Source organism: Triturus cristatus, chromosome 7 (assembly GCF_964204655.1).
Source record: "Triturus cristatus chromosome 7, aTriCri1.1, whole genome shotgun sequence".
Classification (NCBI taxonomy): domain Eukaryota; kingdom Metazoa; phylum Chordata; class Amphibia; order Caudata; family Salamandridae; genus Triturus; species Triturus cristatus.
This window is the reverse complement of record NC_140590.1, coordinates 584106505-584122860: the sequence shown is the minus strand read 5'-3', so window position 1 is coordinate 584122860 and position 16356 is coordinate 584106505. Positions and strand designations below refer to the sequence as shown.

At 41.6% G+C, this 16356-nt stretch overlaps 1 protein-coding gene across 2 annotated transcripts in view; it reads left to right on the top strand.

The window, feature by feature from the left end:
- Window positions 1-16356, top strand: part of CA10 (carbonic anhydrase 10 (inactive)) — an 812800-nt gene that overhangs the window by 313329 nt on the left and 483115 nt on the right. For both annotated transcript variants that reach the window (XM_085614410.1, XM_085614411.1), the window contains exon 2: window positions 5088-5162. In XM_085614410.1, the coding sequence (XP_085470536.1) occupies window positions 5088-5162 (75 nt within the window). The remainder of the gene's footprint in view (window positions 1-5087; window positions 5163-16356) is intronic.

The window sequence follows — 16356 nt, the reverse complement described above, 5'->3', positions numbered from 1 at the left end:
GTTTCAGGTATCTAAAATGTCCCATGGTGAACATTGCCTTTTTCTGTCAGGGGGCTAGCTGAGTGAGTTCAGAAGAAGACTGGATAACAAGGGGTGTAAATGAGTTTGGAAAAAACTTCCTGCAGGGAAGGAGCTTTCCGGGGGAAAGGGTGAACATATTCATGTAAATACCTGAGAACAGGAAAGGAGGGAAGGAAGAAAGCTGTGGACTGGAACATGTTGGAAGACGTTGTAAAGGAAACTGAAATATCTACAAAGGCAAAACTGTAATATGACACTAATACAACAACAAATAGGTTGTAAAGGAAACTAAAATATCTACAAAGGCAAAGCTATAATATGACACTGATACAACAACAAATATGTGCAATGGAAACAATAGACAAACTTTCATAAATTGTAGTTTGTATGCTCCTTAGATAGTGATCTCTCTGGGAGGTGAAAATATCTTACAAGAAAGCATGGAGTAAATTAATTTCACAGAGTTCGGGGAGACATCAAGAAGCTCCTACGGAGAAAGAGTGCTGGGTGGTTCTCTATGCCAAAGGCACAAACCTTGAAGTCTAACTGGCTCCCTTGGAAGCAATGAAAATTAAGATTATAATATAAATGCACAATAGGACAAAGGGGATCAGAAGGAGAAACAGAAACAAGAACTGGGCTCAGGTAAAAGTTAGACTAGAATCAAGGTCAGGTTCAAGATTGGAACAAATATTTTTATATAAATGCAAATGTGTATATATGTACATTAATGCTAAGAACCTATATATGCAGGACTGGAACAAATACATTTATATAAATGTTAATTTATATAAATTAACAGAATTTCTGTAAAGGAATGCTAAGGGCCCATATTCAGAAACTAATAAAACTAAAATTAACCCAGCTTATTAAAAGTAAATGAAATAAACAATGAACACTTCCACTTAATTGTACAGCATAGTGTTAAAATTAATGTTTGGGAAACAATGAAGATAAAATGTATTTAAAACACAAAATAATACAAGCAAGTTAACACAAATAATTCAAAGTAGCCTTAAACACATTTTCTACTAATTCCATAACTGTGGAGAAAAGTTTAGGGTTAGTAAAAAGCCCACTTATATTATTTTTAAATACTTTACAAAATGGCATAAGGCAAAAGAAATTATCTGAGAATATGGAGACAAAACCATGCCAAAAACAAGCATTTGCAATGCAATAGGTCTCACATTCACACGAGTTTGAGCTATTGGCATTGTAAATGGCAATGCCTTTTATTTATGTTTTGGGTTTTAAAACATAAATAAAAGGTGTCATTTACAATACTAATAGCTTAAACTCTCACTAATGCAAGACTTATTGCATTGCAATAAAGGGCCTTCTCGACCGCTTGTTAGATTGTAAATATCAGAGGATGAGACCGGCCTGCAACGTCTTCAAAGTAGTGATAAATAGTGATGTGAAGAAGATGTGTAAGTGTTGTAAATTACACAGACACAAAGTGTGAAGTGAGAGTTGCATATGATCCTTAGCTATAAACATTAACAAAGCGCTCTAACACCTTTCTCTCTGTGATTACAATGTCGCGGCTCAGGAGGAAGAGCGGGGTGAGCTATTTCCTGCCCTCTCCATGAATGAGTGTGCAGTGTGGCTTTGCGGAATGTCATTGCTATCTTTGGCCTAATAAAAAACACTCCAGCTGTAGTAGGGCCCTGGACTCACCTCCTGGTTCAGGGCGGGCTGTGCTTCATGACAGGCTTAGAGGAAGGGAGGGATGGTCTCGGCTGCAGCTACAGTGCCCCTGCTATTACTAGTGAGCGAGAGGCACTGAGGTGGTGGTATTGGTATTGCTCGTGGTGGTATTGGTGGTATTGGTGGTGATATTGGTTTGGTGGTATTGCTGGTGGTGGTATTGGTGGTGGTGGTGTTATTGGTGGTGGGGGTATTGGTGCGGATGGTATTGGTGGTGGTGGTATTGGTGGTGGTGGGGGTATTGGTGGTGGTATTGGTATTGGTGGTGTTGGTAGTGGTATTAGTGGGGGTATTGGTGGTGGTGGTACTGGTATTGGTGGTGGTGGTATTTGTGGTGGTGGTATTGGTATTGGTGGTGGTGGTATTGGTATTAGACATATTGGTGGTGGTATTGGTGGTAGTATTGGTATTGGTGGTGGTATTGGTATTGGTGGTGGTGGTACTGGTATTGGTGGTATTTGTGGTGGTGGTATAGTGGGGGTGGTATTGGTGGTGGTGGTATTGGTGGTGGTAGTATTGGTGGTGGTGGTATTTGTGGTATTGGTGGTGATAGTGGTGGTATTGGTGCTGATGATGGTGGTATTGGTGGTGGTAGTATTGGTGGTATTGATGGTGGTGCATTGGTGGTATTGGTGGTGGTGGTATCGGTGGCGATATTGGTATTGGTGGTGGCATTTGTATTGGTGATGGTATTGGTGGTACTGGTATTGGCGGTGGTGGTATTGGTGGTGGTGGTGGTATTGGTATTGCGGGTATCGGTGGTGCTTGTATTGGTAATGGCTGTGGCATTGGTATTGGTGTTGGTGGTGGTGGTATTGGTATTGGTGGTGGTGGTTTTGGTGGTGGTATTATTGGTGGTATTGGTGGTGGTGGTATTGGTGGTGCTGGTGGTATTGGTATTGCGGGTATTGGTGGTGCTTGTATTGGTAATGGCTGTGGCATTGGTATTGGTGTTGGTGGTGGTGGTATTGGTATTGGTGGTGGTGGTTTTGGTGGTGGTATTAGTGGTGGTATTGGTGGTGGTAGTATTGGTGGTGGTATTCGTGGTGGTGATGGTATTGGGGTGATGATGGTGGTGGTGGCATTGGTGGAATTAGTGGTGGTATTGGTGGTGGTATTGGTGGTGGTGGTATTGGTGGTGGTAGTATTGGTGGTGGTGGTATTTGTGGTATTGGTGGTGGTGGGATTGGTGATGGTATTGGTACTGATGGTGGTGGTATTGGTGGTGGTGGTATTGGTGGTGGTGGTGGTATTGGTGGTGGTGCATTGGTGGTATTGGTGGTGATATTGGTATTGGTGGTGGCATTGGTATTGGTGGTGGTATTGGTATTGGCGGTGGTGGTATTGGTGGTGGTGGTATTGGGGGTATTGGTGGTGCTTGTATTGGTAATGGCTGTGGCATTGGTATTGGTGTTGGTGGTGGTATTGGTATTGCTGGTGGTGGTTTTGGTGGTGGTTTTGGTGGTGGTATTGGTGGTGGTGGTATTGGTGGTGCTGGTGTTATTGGTGATGGTGGTGGTAGTATTGGTGGTGGTATTCATGGTGGTGAATGTTTTGGGGTGGTGATATTGGTGGTGGTGGTGGTGGCAGTGGTGGAATTAGTGGTGGTATTGGTGGTGGTATTGGTGGTGATATTGGTGGTATTGGTATTGGTGGTGGTATTGGTTTTGGTGGTGGTGGTGTTGGTATTGGTGGTGGTGTTGGTATTGGTGGTGGTATTGGTACTGGTAGTGTTGGTATTCGCGGTAGTGGTATTGGTGGTGGTGGAATGGGTGGTGGTGGTTTTGATGGCGGTGGTGGTATTGGTGGTGGTGGTATTGGTGGTGGTGGTGGTAGTGATGGTGGTGGTATTGGTGGTGATGGTATTGGTGGTGGTGGCATTGGTGGTGGTATTAGTGGTGGTGGTATTGGTGGTGGTATTGGTGGTGGTGGTGGTGATGTTAATGAAACAGACTTTTGAAAACAATCCGTAAGGTGGCTTTAGTACAGATGACATGTAACACAGATGTGCTGTTGTCAGCTTCAGCTCATTAGCACAGGATTATGTACTACCTGGAATTCACATGACTTAATTCGCTAATCATTTCTAAATCTATTTTACTTGGGGGGGTTGAAAGAGACACAATATAATGCTGGGTTAAAGTGATTGAAAGCAGGCGCCCGTGTTACAGGGCGGCTGTGCTGCTTAAAAAAACACAAGCGGTTTCAGGTGAAGCAGCGCATGTCCGGCTTGCAGTAATAGAAACTCAAAAAAGTAAATAGTGCTGACAGACTAAATAACAGGTCCCGTGTAACAACTGAAGTAAAGGGGCCAGTAGCCATGGGAGGGACTAACAAGCCTATTAACAAATCTGAAGGCAGCATTTACGAAAGTCAATGACACAAGCCAATGAAAAATATAGGCGGGGAGTGGGTGTGGCTTCTCTCCCATACTCTACTACAGCAGTCTTGCAGGGCAAGAGCGCTGCCGCTAGGCTCGAGCTAATAAGGAGAAACATACCTTCATGAGGAAATGGCAGATGAAAAACATGCTAGGAAATTACAAAAGATGAAATGGTAGCCAACAAATGTTATGCCTCTCTTGTGAAAAGGCCTAAGCAACTTATAAAAAATATGTAAAATGTTTTATTTAATTGTTGCCTAGCTTCTCAACAAATCAGAACAAAAAGAAATGTAAAACCACGAGGAAGGGAAGGAAAAAAATACAAGTGGAAAAGGAGGTCAGCCTGGTAGCCGATGACAGTCAGAAATGTATCCTCATTTCATATGATTTGTAATACATCAATAATCACATGAATGGTGGCCACTTCTATACAAGAGTAGGTGTGGAACCCCAACAAGTAGGCCTTGAGCAAATCTTGCTGGTCAATAGTGGCTTGGAACTATGTTTTTTATTTTCATAAGTGGGAGGTGTATGGCAGTGTGAACATTGAGAAGTTACTCCAGGTAACTGCAACTTTTCCTTTTACAAGCCGCAGAATCTCTTTTATTTTTATGGTTGAGAGATATCATCATACCACATTGACCTACCCCACTACTCTTTGGCCTCAGACGTTTCCACTAATGTGAACACATGCTAGGCATTTCCAACAACCTGCTTCATTCTCCAATAAAACTAGAGCTTATCCTAATAGGTGCAATAAAATTATATGTGTTTAAATTGTACAGACATATTTTTAGAAGCTTTGGAGAACATTGTATTTAATTATTTGGAATTAGTTTATTGCAAGCTCTGTATAAGATCAAATAGTCTGAACATGCCAAAACTTGCAAAAGACACTCAACTATTTAATCATTGCATACATTACATCATTATACTAAATTACTGATTTTATACAACTTTTGTCTTCTAGCTCAGCATAATTCACCAAAAATCCATGAAGGCTGGTGGGCATATAAAGAGGTGGTGCCAGGAAGCTTTGTTCCAGGTGAGACCAGCTCATTTTATGTTTATTGTTTGATGACGGAATAGTATTCATATTTGATTTCTGTGTGTCATATGGTACCCATCTAATCATGTCTAGCATTAGTATTCCTGCTTATAGGCATCTACATTTAGAGCCATTGAAACGCCAGCGGTAGTGTTAAACCAGGAGCATATACAGTTTGACCACATGTTAACACTGGGGTCTTGTAGGAGGTGTGGTAGGTAAAGTTTTAAACCAACAAATTCTACCTCGATCGCGTTTTGTTTCTTAAAATAGGTCTCTATGGTCAGTGCTTAATTTGAGCTGGTAATTGCCCGTGGAGGCCACCGGCACTTATTTTTGAGGATCAGCACTCATCGTTTCGCGTCATATATTCACTTTGTGCAAAAGAGGGGGAAAATACACAGATCTGATAGATGGAAGGAGAGAAAAACGGCAATATCATCACAAAGAGAGACAGCAGGAACCTGCAAGTGTAAGATGAAGGGGCAGGGGCTGTCTGGTAGTGGATTAAAAGCTGCGGCCCTTGGTATTCATTGCACCGATGTTTAATTGCAGTAGGTGTAGCCTTCTGAGTAGAGTTTCAGACACAAGCACCCGTTTGTTTCACAAAATAAGTACTGACTATGGGGCATCAGTGCATTTTCTTTAGGCACAGAAGCCAGGCTGCCATACAGGAAATGGTTTAAAAAAATTAAAATTCTTACAAAAGTACTCTCTGTTTAAAATACAGTTTCCAGTCACTTGCAGCTGAGGTCCAGAGTTAAAAAAAAATGCTAATGAAGGCAAATTAAATGATCTTCAGAAGCTATTGTAAGCGTTCTCTGACTCCTGTTAAATGCTCCAAATCTTTCTCCCCCCAAGGATTGTTGCTTTGGATGTCAAGTCACAAGATGAAGAAGGTGAAAGGCCTTTACTCCATTCCGTTAAGGGCCAGAGCCAAAAGTCCATTCCAACCGGACATGCTGTATATAATGCAACTCAGCCCAGTCAGGAATTCTTTCACACCTTTAGTCTCAGAGGCCTCTCTGTTCCAGTGGAATGCATGCTTCTTGGTAGTGGGAGCAGATTCTAGTAGGCACAAATTGTGAATGCACGCAAATCTGTCACAGTGACATTATTGTGTAATACTGTCTTACCTGCTCCAACACTCTGTATGCTTTATGGTTAGAGCAACCCCACAAAATACACTAAGGGACATAACCAGCATTGCTAATGTGTGTTTCCTCACTCTCATGTTTGTTCCCTCACTCTATCTCCAAGTTCCTGTATTCCAATTTTGGACAGTCCTCTCCTCCTCAAACAATTGTCACTCCCAGCTAATTGTCCCCATCAGTGAGGTGCCTGAAAACGCTCTGGAATTCTGACCCTACAAAAGGATCATCTGAGACTGTCCTTCTGTCTTGGGGAGCTGGTATGACACTAATACCTTGATGGTTCATTCCGTGGACTGGTCTGAGATAGCTATGTCCGTCCTTTCCAAACAAACATTAGCCGGGTCTGACACCCTGTGTGTCTCTAGATTTTTAATCCGTGGCCGCTTCTTTGATATGATAGCACGTGTATGGAGTGGATTACATGCCCTTACTTGGCTGGCCATGAATGTGAAGGAATCTTATTAATTAATCTGCAGGTAGTCCAAGAAGTAGCTGTAGTTAGCTTGCTGGCTTTGTAACTGGTTCTAAGAAAGTCAGTTAAAGCCAACAATTGTTGTTTGCCAGATACTTATATTTTTCAATAATTAGTGCAACGCGGAAAGAATGATGTGTGTAGTTATTTCTTAGACACACATACAAAAAGTTGCTCTTTAAAATGCAGTTTCTCTTACAAAACAGCTGCTGACGCTTTTACAAAGAACACTGCTTTATTTCTTCCATGCTTTCATTTCAACTTGTAAGCGTGCAAAGGCTTACATCTTTTTAAATCTACAAATTGTGCAGCTGGTCCTAGGTGCTTCAAAGCAGACATATTGTTTAAATGTCTGAAGCAGGTTTGTTTGAGATTTCAACACAGAGGCCCAGGCTAGTGTCTGCCACTGCTGTTTTTCAAACCATTTCCAACGTTTTAGTCCCTCATGTGAGTGGTGAACACACCACTGCAGCCTTCACTGGTAATTCTTCTTGTATGCCACGTGCACAATGTATGCACATTAAAAGGCGGCCATCACTGGAAAGGCTAGTGCGCAACTTGATTGAATGATTACCATCAGGCCCGTGTTAGCCATTCTGTCACTCTAGTATTTTCTTGGTAGGCTGTAGGCTAGGAACCGCTTTTAAATTATGATGGTCTGCTGTGACCAAACCATGACCCATGGGCAGTTTTGTGACAGCCTCCTGCAGCGTGGGTCTATGTGAACATTTCTGTCATGGCTGATTTTGGTTTTTATTCCAGCCTTGGTTACCCTGTTTTATGGAAAACAGCATGTGCTTTGCGAACTGATATCTTGGTGTCCACTGTTCAGATGTCCAACATCTATAAAATGCAAACTATTATTCAAATAGCCCAGTTTCTTGCTCCAACGGGTTCCGCTGCCGACAGAATGGGAAGAGTAGATCAATATACTATATTGTAGCATTAGATGGGAAGAGTTTCAGTCCAGAAAGGAGGACGGCAATGCTAATGACTGCCTTGAGAAAAGAAGGCCAACGCATTTTAAAGCACTTACTGCATCTATGGATTGTTAAATTCAATCAATAGTAGGTACTTGTAAAGGAGCAAAGTCTAGAGATCAGATTTGCAACAACAATCAATCTTGCAATGACATGACATACATTTTACATGCAACCACAGATATCAGATGTGTCATGGAAGAATTAGTAGCATGGCTGAGGAAACTGGCACTAAAGGGCCAACATGGAGAGATGACTGATGAAATGATAAAAGTTCAATTGCTTGTTCAGGGCTATATTACAAAAATGCAGGAATGCTTATGGGCAGTAAAGAACCCAACCTTAAAGAAGGCTATCACGTTTGCGACGATTATTGAAAAGTCTATGGCTTGCCTGAGAAAGATGGAACGCAAATGTTGGAAATCAGGACTTGTTTGCAATGTACCTCCACATTTTGATCCATTTGGGACCCCTGGATGTTGGTTTTCTAACTCTGAGGATGCCATGGGCTCTGCCAGCAAGGCCCAGGGCCTGTGCTAATTGTAAAACATACTTAGAATACAGTAAAAACACCTACATACACTAGCGAACATTGGGTTAAGGTACCCCTATGATTGGCATGATCTCCCTTGTAAGGCCCTAGTACATAATAGAGCAGGGGGATCCAAACTACCTTTAAGTCCCTGATTTATAATAGGGCATGGCAGTTTAGAAGCCAGCAGCCCTTTCTGCACTTGCATGTGTGCACTGCTGAGAGCCTGAGGTTAGTTTAAAAGCAACCCTGTGTTGCAGGACTACTTTTAACATGTAAATTGTGCCCAAACTCGATTTTGGTGTCTGAGGCACTTAAACATTAATAAACTACAATATTTTGACATATTAGGTACCCCCAGGCTCTCTCCTAGGAGTACCAGTGGTGGGGGGGTCAGGTACTTATAAGGACGACCATTATAAAATAGATTTTATATGCCCTAGGGTTAGTGAAATTGCACATTTCACTTCCCTCACTGTAGTAAAGTGCTTCCCAAAATCAAGTTTTGTTATAAGAGCACTGTGGAGTGAGGATCTGCAATATTTCTTTACGTATTAAGAACCCCTAAAGTCTCACCTAGGTGTCCCAGGGGTGGGGGGTCCAGGAGATATATATGCAGGGTCCTTATAAAATATGTTTTATAAGCCCTGGCATGGGAGATATTGCCCAGTTCATTTTCTCCATTGCAGATCCCCAGGCACATAGGTTAACATGGCATTCAGTTATTAATTAATAACTCCCGTTAGAAGTTATAGAAAATATTATTCAAGGACTTAGTAGAATTATATTGATTGGTGAGAGTTAAGTGAATTAGCCAGGCTGCTTTGATGATGTGACAAGTGGCACCTGGGGTGAAGAGCTATTCTAGGAGGAGAGGGTTCTGCTGCATAGGAATGCCAGAGCAAGGGGGAGGGGTTGTATAGAATGATATTCAAAGGAAGGAGGGGACAGGGAGAAAAAGCCAGTTTCATTTACACCCCTACCCTCTGAACCCAGGCAGGCTTAAAGAAGAAATGTGCAGGTGCCAGGGGCAGGGAGATTATGGAGATGAGCCATCCCGAGGCTGGTTTAGCCAGATCTTGCTTCTCTGCTGAGACTTCAGCTATATTGAATTTTGTGTTAGTTTGGTTGTGTTAGTTTGAATAGTGCTTTCTGGGAGACCATTGTGGCACACTTTGGAGAAAATGGTCATGTTTTGGGGTGTTGTCCTGCTCCTTCTTGGACAGGAGTGCCCTCCTGTGTGATCCCAGAGAACACCGAATAAGTGTCTGAGAGGGGCAGTGCCTCTCAGATCTGCTGCTTGACATAAAGGAAAGAAAAAGGGTCCATGTTGGAAGCTTGATTTGCCCCAACCCAGGCCCTGCAATCTGGAAGACTGTGCGTGCTGCACAATCTGGAACTACAGCCCTGTGGGCCTAACTTGCTTCAAGAAAACTAAAGAGTTGACTACCTGCAAGCTACTGGTTACCAGAGTTCACGTGGAACATCACCTTCAAGAATCCCCAGCCTGGAGTGACTCCAGTGGATTTGTAATGGTGTTGTGCAAGTGGATTGTGGATTGTGGGAATTGACGTCCCAAATTTTCAGGGACAATCCTGGAGCTCCCAGACACTTGTGGTAAGTTGTGGACACTGTAGGACCCTTAAAGGAACTTCAGGAAAAAGTTTCAGAAGTTTGGAGAACTTTGGAGCAAATTTGAAAAGATCCATAACTGGACCGACTCAACCTGGCCAGCCAAGTTGGCGACACTCAACCAAGAGTCAGCTTGCCCTCCAGGTTTGTCCCATTGAAAAGCTTGGGAGGTCCAACTTTAAGAGTTTGACCGGGAGCTGGTTGAAACCCAAGCCGGCGACTCTACACAGAATCTGGCCTGATAAAGAGAATCGAGGGACCCCAGGAGAAAAAGCTCAGTAAAAGTGTCTAAGTTTGAACATAGAAGAGGTGACTGGGACCAACCATGAGAGTCATGCCGCCCACCTTCAATCGCGAGCCGGCCTGGATCTCTGGTTTGTCCCGCTGGAAAGCTCAGGCGGTCTGACTTCTATAGGCTTACCCGGGAGCTCGTCACAAGGCAAGCTGGTGAACCTTCACCGAATCTGGACTGACCATGAGCTTCTAGGGACCCCAGGAACAAAAGCTCCAGAAACGTTTCTAAGTCAGAAGGTAAAAACTTTGACCAAGGTCTACTTTGATGGGTAGCCACGCAGTGCTCCATCGTGTTCAGCCTAAAACTTTGACTTTGTCCCAGTCTAGCGCAAACCAGATGTCCCAATAGGCACTATAGGTTTCTATGTGCTATGTAGTGCTAAATCTTTAAAAATTAATATCTCCTGTTCTCTACATTTTCTTTTAGTATCATTTCAAAGATACAAATATTTAGAAATTGTTGTTGGATTTTTATTGTGTGTTGTATCTTAATTATTTACTGAATTGGTGTTTTTAAATGCTTTACACACCTGTCTCTGAAGTTAAGCCTCATGCTCACAGCAAAGCTACCATGGGTTGAGAATGGGAATCATTTTCTGAGACTTATTCTGAGCCCTATGTTGTATTAGTGGCCATATTGCCATTGTTAGATATATATATTTACCACTACCAATAATCCACTTTCCAACAACAAAGAAAACATATCATTTGTGCTCAATGTGCGTAACCAAAAAATGACTTATTGAGTGCTAAAAGGAACCTAAACTGCGTGATACAGATGAATTAGGCTCTTTTATGAGATTAATTGAAGATTACGTTAAATTTGTATGAAAGGGTTTCAAGTGAAAACTGAGTCAATGAGGGCATTGCTGAGAAAGGGGATGTCATTTCTCTTGTTGCCTGAACAAGAGAGAGCATTTGAGAATTATAAAGAAGAAATTGTCAAAGCAAAAACGTTAACACCATTTCATTACAAGAGGAAAACTAGTGTATTTGTTGATGCAAGTGCTGTAGGGATTGGGGGCTCTTGGCTCAAGAGCTTGGAGAGTCTGTGAAGACAGTGGCCTATGCCGCTCATTTATTTACAAACTCAGAGAGAAACTACTCTGCCATTCGGAAGGAGACTTTATTAGCTGCCTGGGATATGAAATATTTTAGAACATATGTCTGGGGAGTGAATGCGATGTTGCCAACTGATAGTATGCCTTTTCCGAGTGTTGCAACCAGGGGAAATACAAAATGTGTTTGCACGTCTAACTAGGTTAGCAGCTTGGTTTCAAGCTTTGAGTACCGGGTGGTATATATACCGGGTGGAATAACAAACTAGCTGATTGTTTATCACTCTTACCCCTACCTGCTATCAAAAATATGGACTTCGAAGAAACGGTTGCAAATTTGGAGGATGTAGTGTCAGAGCTTTAGGGGTCCATGAACCATGAAGAATGGACAGCTGCGCCAGTTGTGGATAAGGTCCTCGCAGAGGTAAAGAGTAGTAGAGTTAGAGAAGTGCAGTGGGTGTCTGCATGTTTTGAGTGCAAAATTGGGGAGAAGAGATTAGAAGTTGGTGGTAAAACTGTACATCATATGTAAGTCCCCACAGAGGCTTGGACAAAGTTTTGCCTAGATTTTATCTGACCAATGATTTGCCTACCATATTACCTGAGATTTGCACTGCTCATGCTTGACATACATATTGAATGAATACAAGTTGAGTTCATAAAAAGTAGTATGGAAAGTCTTTGGGCCTGATTCACAAAAGTAAACTTAGACCAAAAGTCTAAGGTTAGGCCTGAAGTCTAAGTTTAGACCAAAAGTCTAACTTTACTACTTCTAAAGTTAGACTTTTTGGTCTAGGTTTAGACCAAATGTCTAACTTAGACCAAAAGTCTAACTTTACTACTACTAAAGTTAGACTTTTGGTTTAAGTTATACTTTTGGTCTAAACTTTGTCCAAAAGTCTAACTTTAGAAGTAGCAAACTTAGGGCCCGATTCACAGAAGTAATCTGAGATGAAAGTCTATCTTTATGACTTTCGGTATTCACACAGGGTATTTATGAGTAGTAAAGTTAGACTTTTGGTCTAAGTTTTGACCAAAAGTCTAACTTAGACCAAAAGTCTAACTTTACTACTACTACTAAAGTTAGACTTTTGGTCTAAATTTAGACCAAAAGTCTATCTTAGACCAAAAGTCTAACTTTAAGAATTAGTAAAATTAGACTTTTGGTCTAAGTTAGACTTTTGGTATAAACTTAGACCAAAAGTCAAACTTTACTACTCGTAAATGCCCTTTGTGAATACCGAAAGTCGTAAATTTAGACTTTCGTCTCAGATTAGTTCTGAGAATCGGGCCCTTAGACTTTAGGTCTAAACTTAGACTTTTGGTGTAAGTTCACTTTTGTGACTCAGGCTCCAAGTGAGGGAACGGGTACCATCTTATTTATTTAGAGACAATGGTGCACAACTCACCTATGATGTGAAACATTGTAGAAAGTCAGTGCATATCTAACGGCAATGTGGAGAAATCAAATTAGTTACTCAAGGGATTAATGAAATTGACTATATAAAACAAGTTGAATGTTGATAGAGCTGTGTTAGAGGCTGTGTAGGCTCACCGTAAATGCATGAATGGTATGACAGACCATACACCATTTTGTTTTATGTGAAGAAGATCAGGCCAATCTAAACTTGTTTCAGGGTAGATGAAGGGCTTAGTTGTGGAGACAACAAAGAGCTGAGCACATTTGATGTGTGAGAAGAGTGGAGATGAGTGGGTTGAGGTAGGTCATTGGTGAATGTAAAACCGTGAAGGAAAGGCACAGGCAGTTTGAAATTCAAAAGTTTGTTTGTGGATGGTTGCAGTCAAAGGGTAATTTGCTATACTGTTAAATGGGCAGAAGTGAACTGGAGACAGGTTGCCTTGCATCAAGCTTCAGAGGTTTGTGAGGGGGAAAGAGCCATGGATGAAGACAAAAGTAGGACAATGCTCATGAGTGATGCAGAATGATTGGAAGGGTTGAGGAGGGAGTGTGAGTCAGATGGAGCTGGGGATGCAGAAGTTGCACACTTTGCTTTACATGAAGCAAGACAAGAAAGAGCTGGAAGGACTAATCCATGAAAAATTAGGACAATGGCAATGCAGTTATCTGAATATGGGGCTGATGTAGAGTGTGGTGGAGAGGGTACTCTTGCAAAGGTGAAGGAGTACCCTCTCCCCTAAATTGATTGTCCGCCCTCTTGATTTAGAGACGGGAGTACTCTAAGTATGTCAGCAACAGAGATTACTCTGTCTACATCACTGACAAACTCCTCTGTCAGCGCCATCAATTAAGTGCTGCCAGAGGCTTGGCCATTTGGCCTCCTGCCCGATTTAGATGCCCAGTTAAATGCCAGGTTTTCACTATCCTTCACCGCCAGGTGAAATCTGACCAGAACAGGCATTGAAAACTGCAGTATGACCCTCACACCAAGGAAGACAGCTTCCATGGTGTAGAGGCCATCAGTTTTTGTCTTTTCTGAAAAAAATCTCGCTTTGATTTTGGTTTTGAAAATAAAAAAATATTAAAAGTTTGACGGACAGTACCATCATGTTGTCAGTCAAACATTTAATACATTGACAGGACCCTCTGTGACACTGGTTCCTGCCAATTTTAAGATTTGGCCACAGGCCTGCAGGCATCTTTAAATTCAAAGCATGGTTACTCCACCATGGTGACAGAATATTATACTCTTTCACCCTGATGTAGTAAAATTACCATACTCGTACCATAAATCAGGTTCTCTGTGTGGACAGGTCTTGTTGTGATAGTACCTCTTTAATGGGGAAGCACCAAGATGTCAGTTATGTCATCTAAACGTGTTGTAGTCTCAGGTATGTACAATGTAAATGAAATGTTTATGTCATTTATACTCATGGAGTAGTCTACCAAGAGAAAGTAATGGTTCATTAGTAATACTGTTTTGATAGTTAGTCATCAAGTGATTGAGATACATATTCTAAATTCACGTTATAACTTCAAAATTGTATTTGTGTATAAAACAATGATAAGCAGCAAACAACGGCAGACTGCGATAGCCTCACCTCACTGCTATGTTCCACTTGTAATTATCCGAAAGTGATGATAATTGGTGTGCACATGCAACTCCTGCACCTGCTGTTGTTAGGTGCCAACTGTACAGCAGAATAGAAAGCGAACAAGCGTAGAGAGGTGCACTCCCAAAGTGTCTTTTCCAATAAGTAAGACTGACCAATTCCTTTATGTATGGCAATCCTTTATTTTACATATCATCAGACTACATGAGTTCCAGCCAACACGTTTTGTTCATTAAGCAATGAACTTCTTCAGGGCATTGATGGCTTGATAGTGGATGGAGAGCCGTGATCCTTGGTTCCTCAAAGTTGTGGGATCCCACAATACCAATCTGAGAAGGAACGTTCTTTACGTGCAGCGCTTAAGGTTCACACATCTAGGCCTTTATCAAGGAGGCTGTCACAGGACGCATTAGCATGCACCTAAGATACTCGCTTCATCGTGGATAACAACACAGAGCAATCTATACCTCACGTCCTTCATCCATTATAATTTCAACTTTTTTGCAAGAGAAAAAAGGGGGTATGTTGTAGTCTCAGTGATGCAGAATGTAATTGGAAAGTTTATGTCCTCACGCATTCTATTGGTTGGCATGGTGAGGCTGCCTAGGTCACATAGGCTCCTGCTAGATGTGGAGAGAGTTATGCTATCCCTTGTAAGATATGTTATGAAAGACCTTAAATGTACTACCTGGCAGTGACATTTTTTACAATATCTTATCTAGCAGGCTTTCTTCATGCTATTTCTTGCAACATTAAAGAAAATATTTTAGAATGTTGAAAAAGGACCTTTGTATTTTCCATAGCACCCGAATGTGTGCTGAGATTTTCTTTTACACTGAATATTTGTTGCTCCGGGCCCCTATACCTATATGCTGCATAGCTTGATAAAACGTGTGAAAAATATTTGAGGCCATTCTTATTGAATACCTCATGGATATGAGTGCATGGCGTGCTTAAAATTGGTCACTTACACTTAATTCCCATATATGTGCATGCTAAGACACTGAATGCAATTACCTGTTATAAGAAAGAAAACTGTCATTTGTATGTACTCATCAGAAGATCCTAGCAAGCATGAAGATGCAATAATGAGCAGACATTGATAGTATTTCAAAATTTCATTTTATATTACACATACAATAGCATGAACGTGCGCCTTCTCCGTGTGTTCATTTGGTATTTTATTTGAAGCCCCTGCTTGATGTAGGTTCATTGTTTGGATCGGTGCTTTTAGAGGCACAGTCGCATCTCTCCGGCTCTACCGGTCTATTTTAACTCTGGGTTTCCATCCTACACGCTGATGTCTGTAAAAAGTAATGGCTCAAAACCAAAAATGCCATATTGCTTTCTCATTTCAACACAACAAAATGCCTTATTGTTGTTGACTCACAGTTTACATTTTCTCCTGTAATTAAGCCATGATTAAAGCATATGTTATAATGAAAAAAACACATTAGATAGTGAAGAAACAAGATGTGTCTACCAGGCCTACGGTGTTGTGATTTATTAATGTAATTTTTATTCTGGTATATTCATTGCATGATTGCAATAACTACAATTGTGAGATGGTGAGCTATTGATGCGGTGATTGTTTTTTATGAATAAAATTGGCTTTCTTAAGAGATCTGAGGGGCATTGGGAATCAAGAGATTCTTCAAATCACCCCTCAGAAGTTACCACCACAAAGATACGGACCAACAAGTGCACAGCTCTTGCAGATTACATCGACACTGGCACTAATAACAGCAGAGACATTTTCTCCACCATCAAAGATTTCATCGCACCTCCTGCAGCCTCAAGCAACATCACCCCATCACAAGACGTTTGCAACAAGCTCTTGGAATTCTTTTGTGACAGAATCAGCTCCATACACTGCAACTTTGACCATCAACTGAACCCCTCAACTTCTCATCACAGCAGAAGAATGAACCCTGACCTTGTGGCCTGTCATCACCACCTGTGAAATTGATGTACAATGAAGTCCATCCACTCTGGGGCCCCATTTGAACCTTGCCCCCACCACAACTTCATCAAAG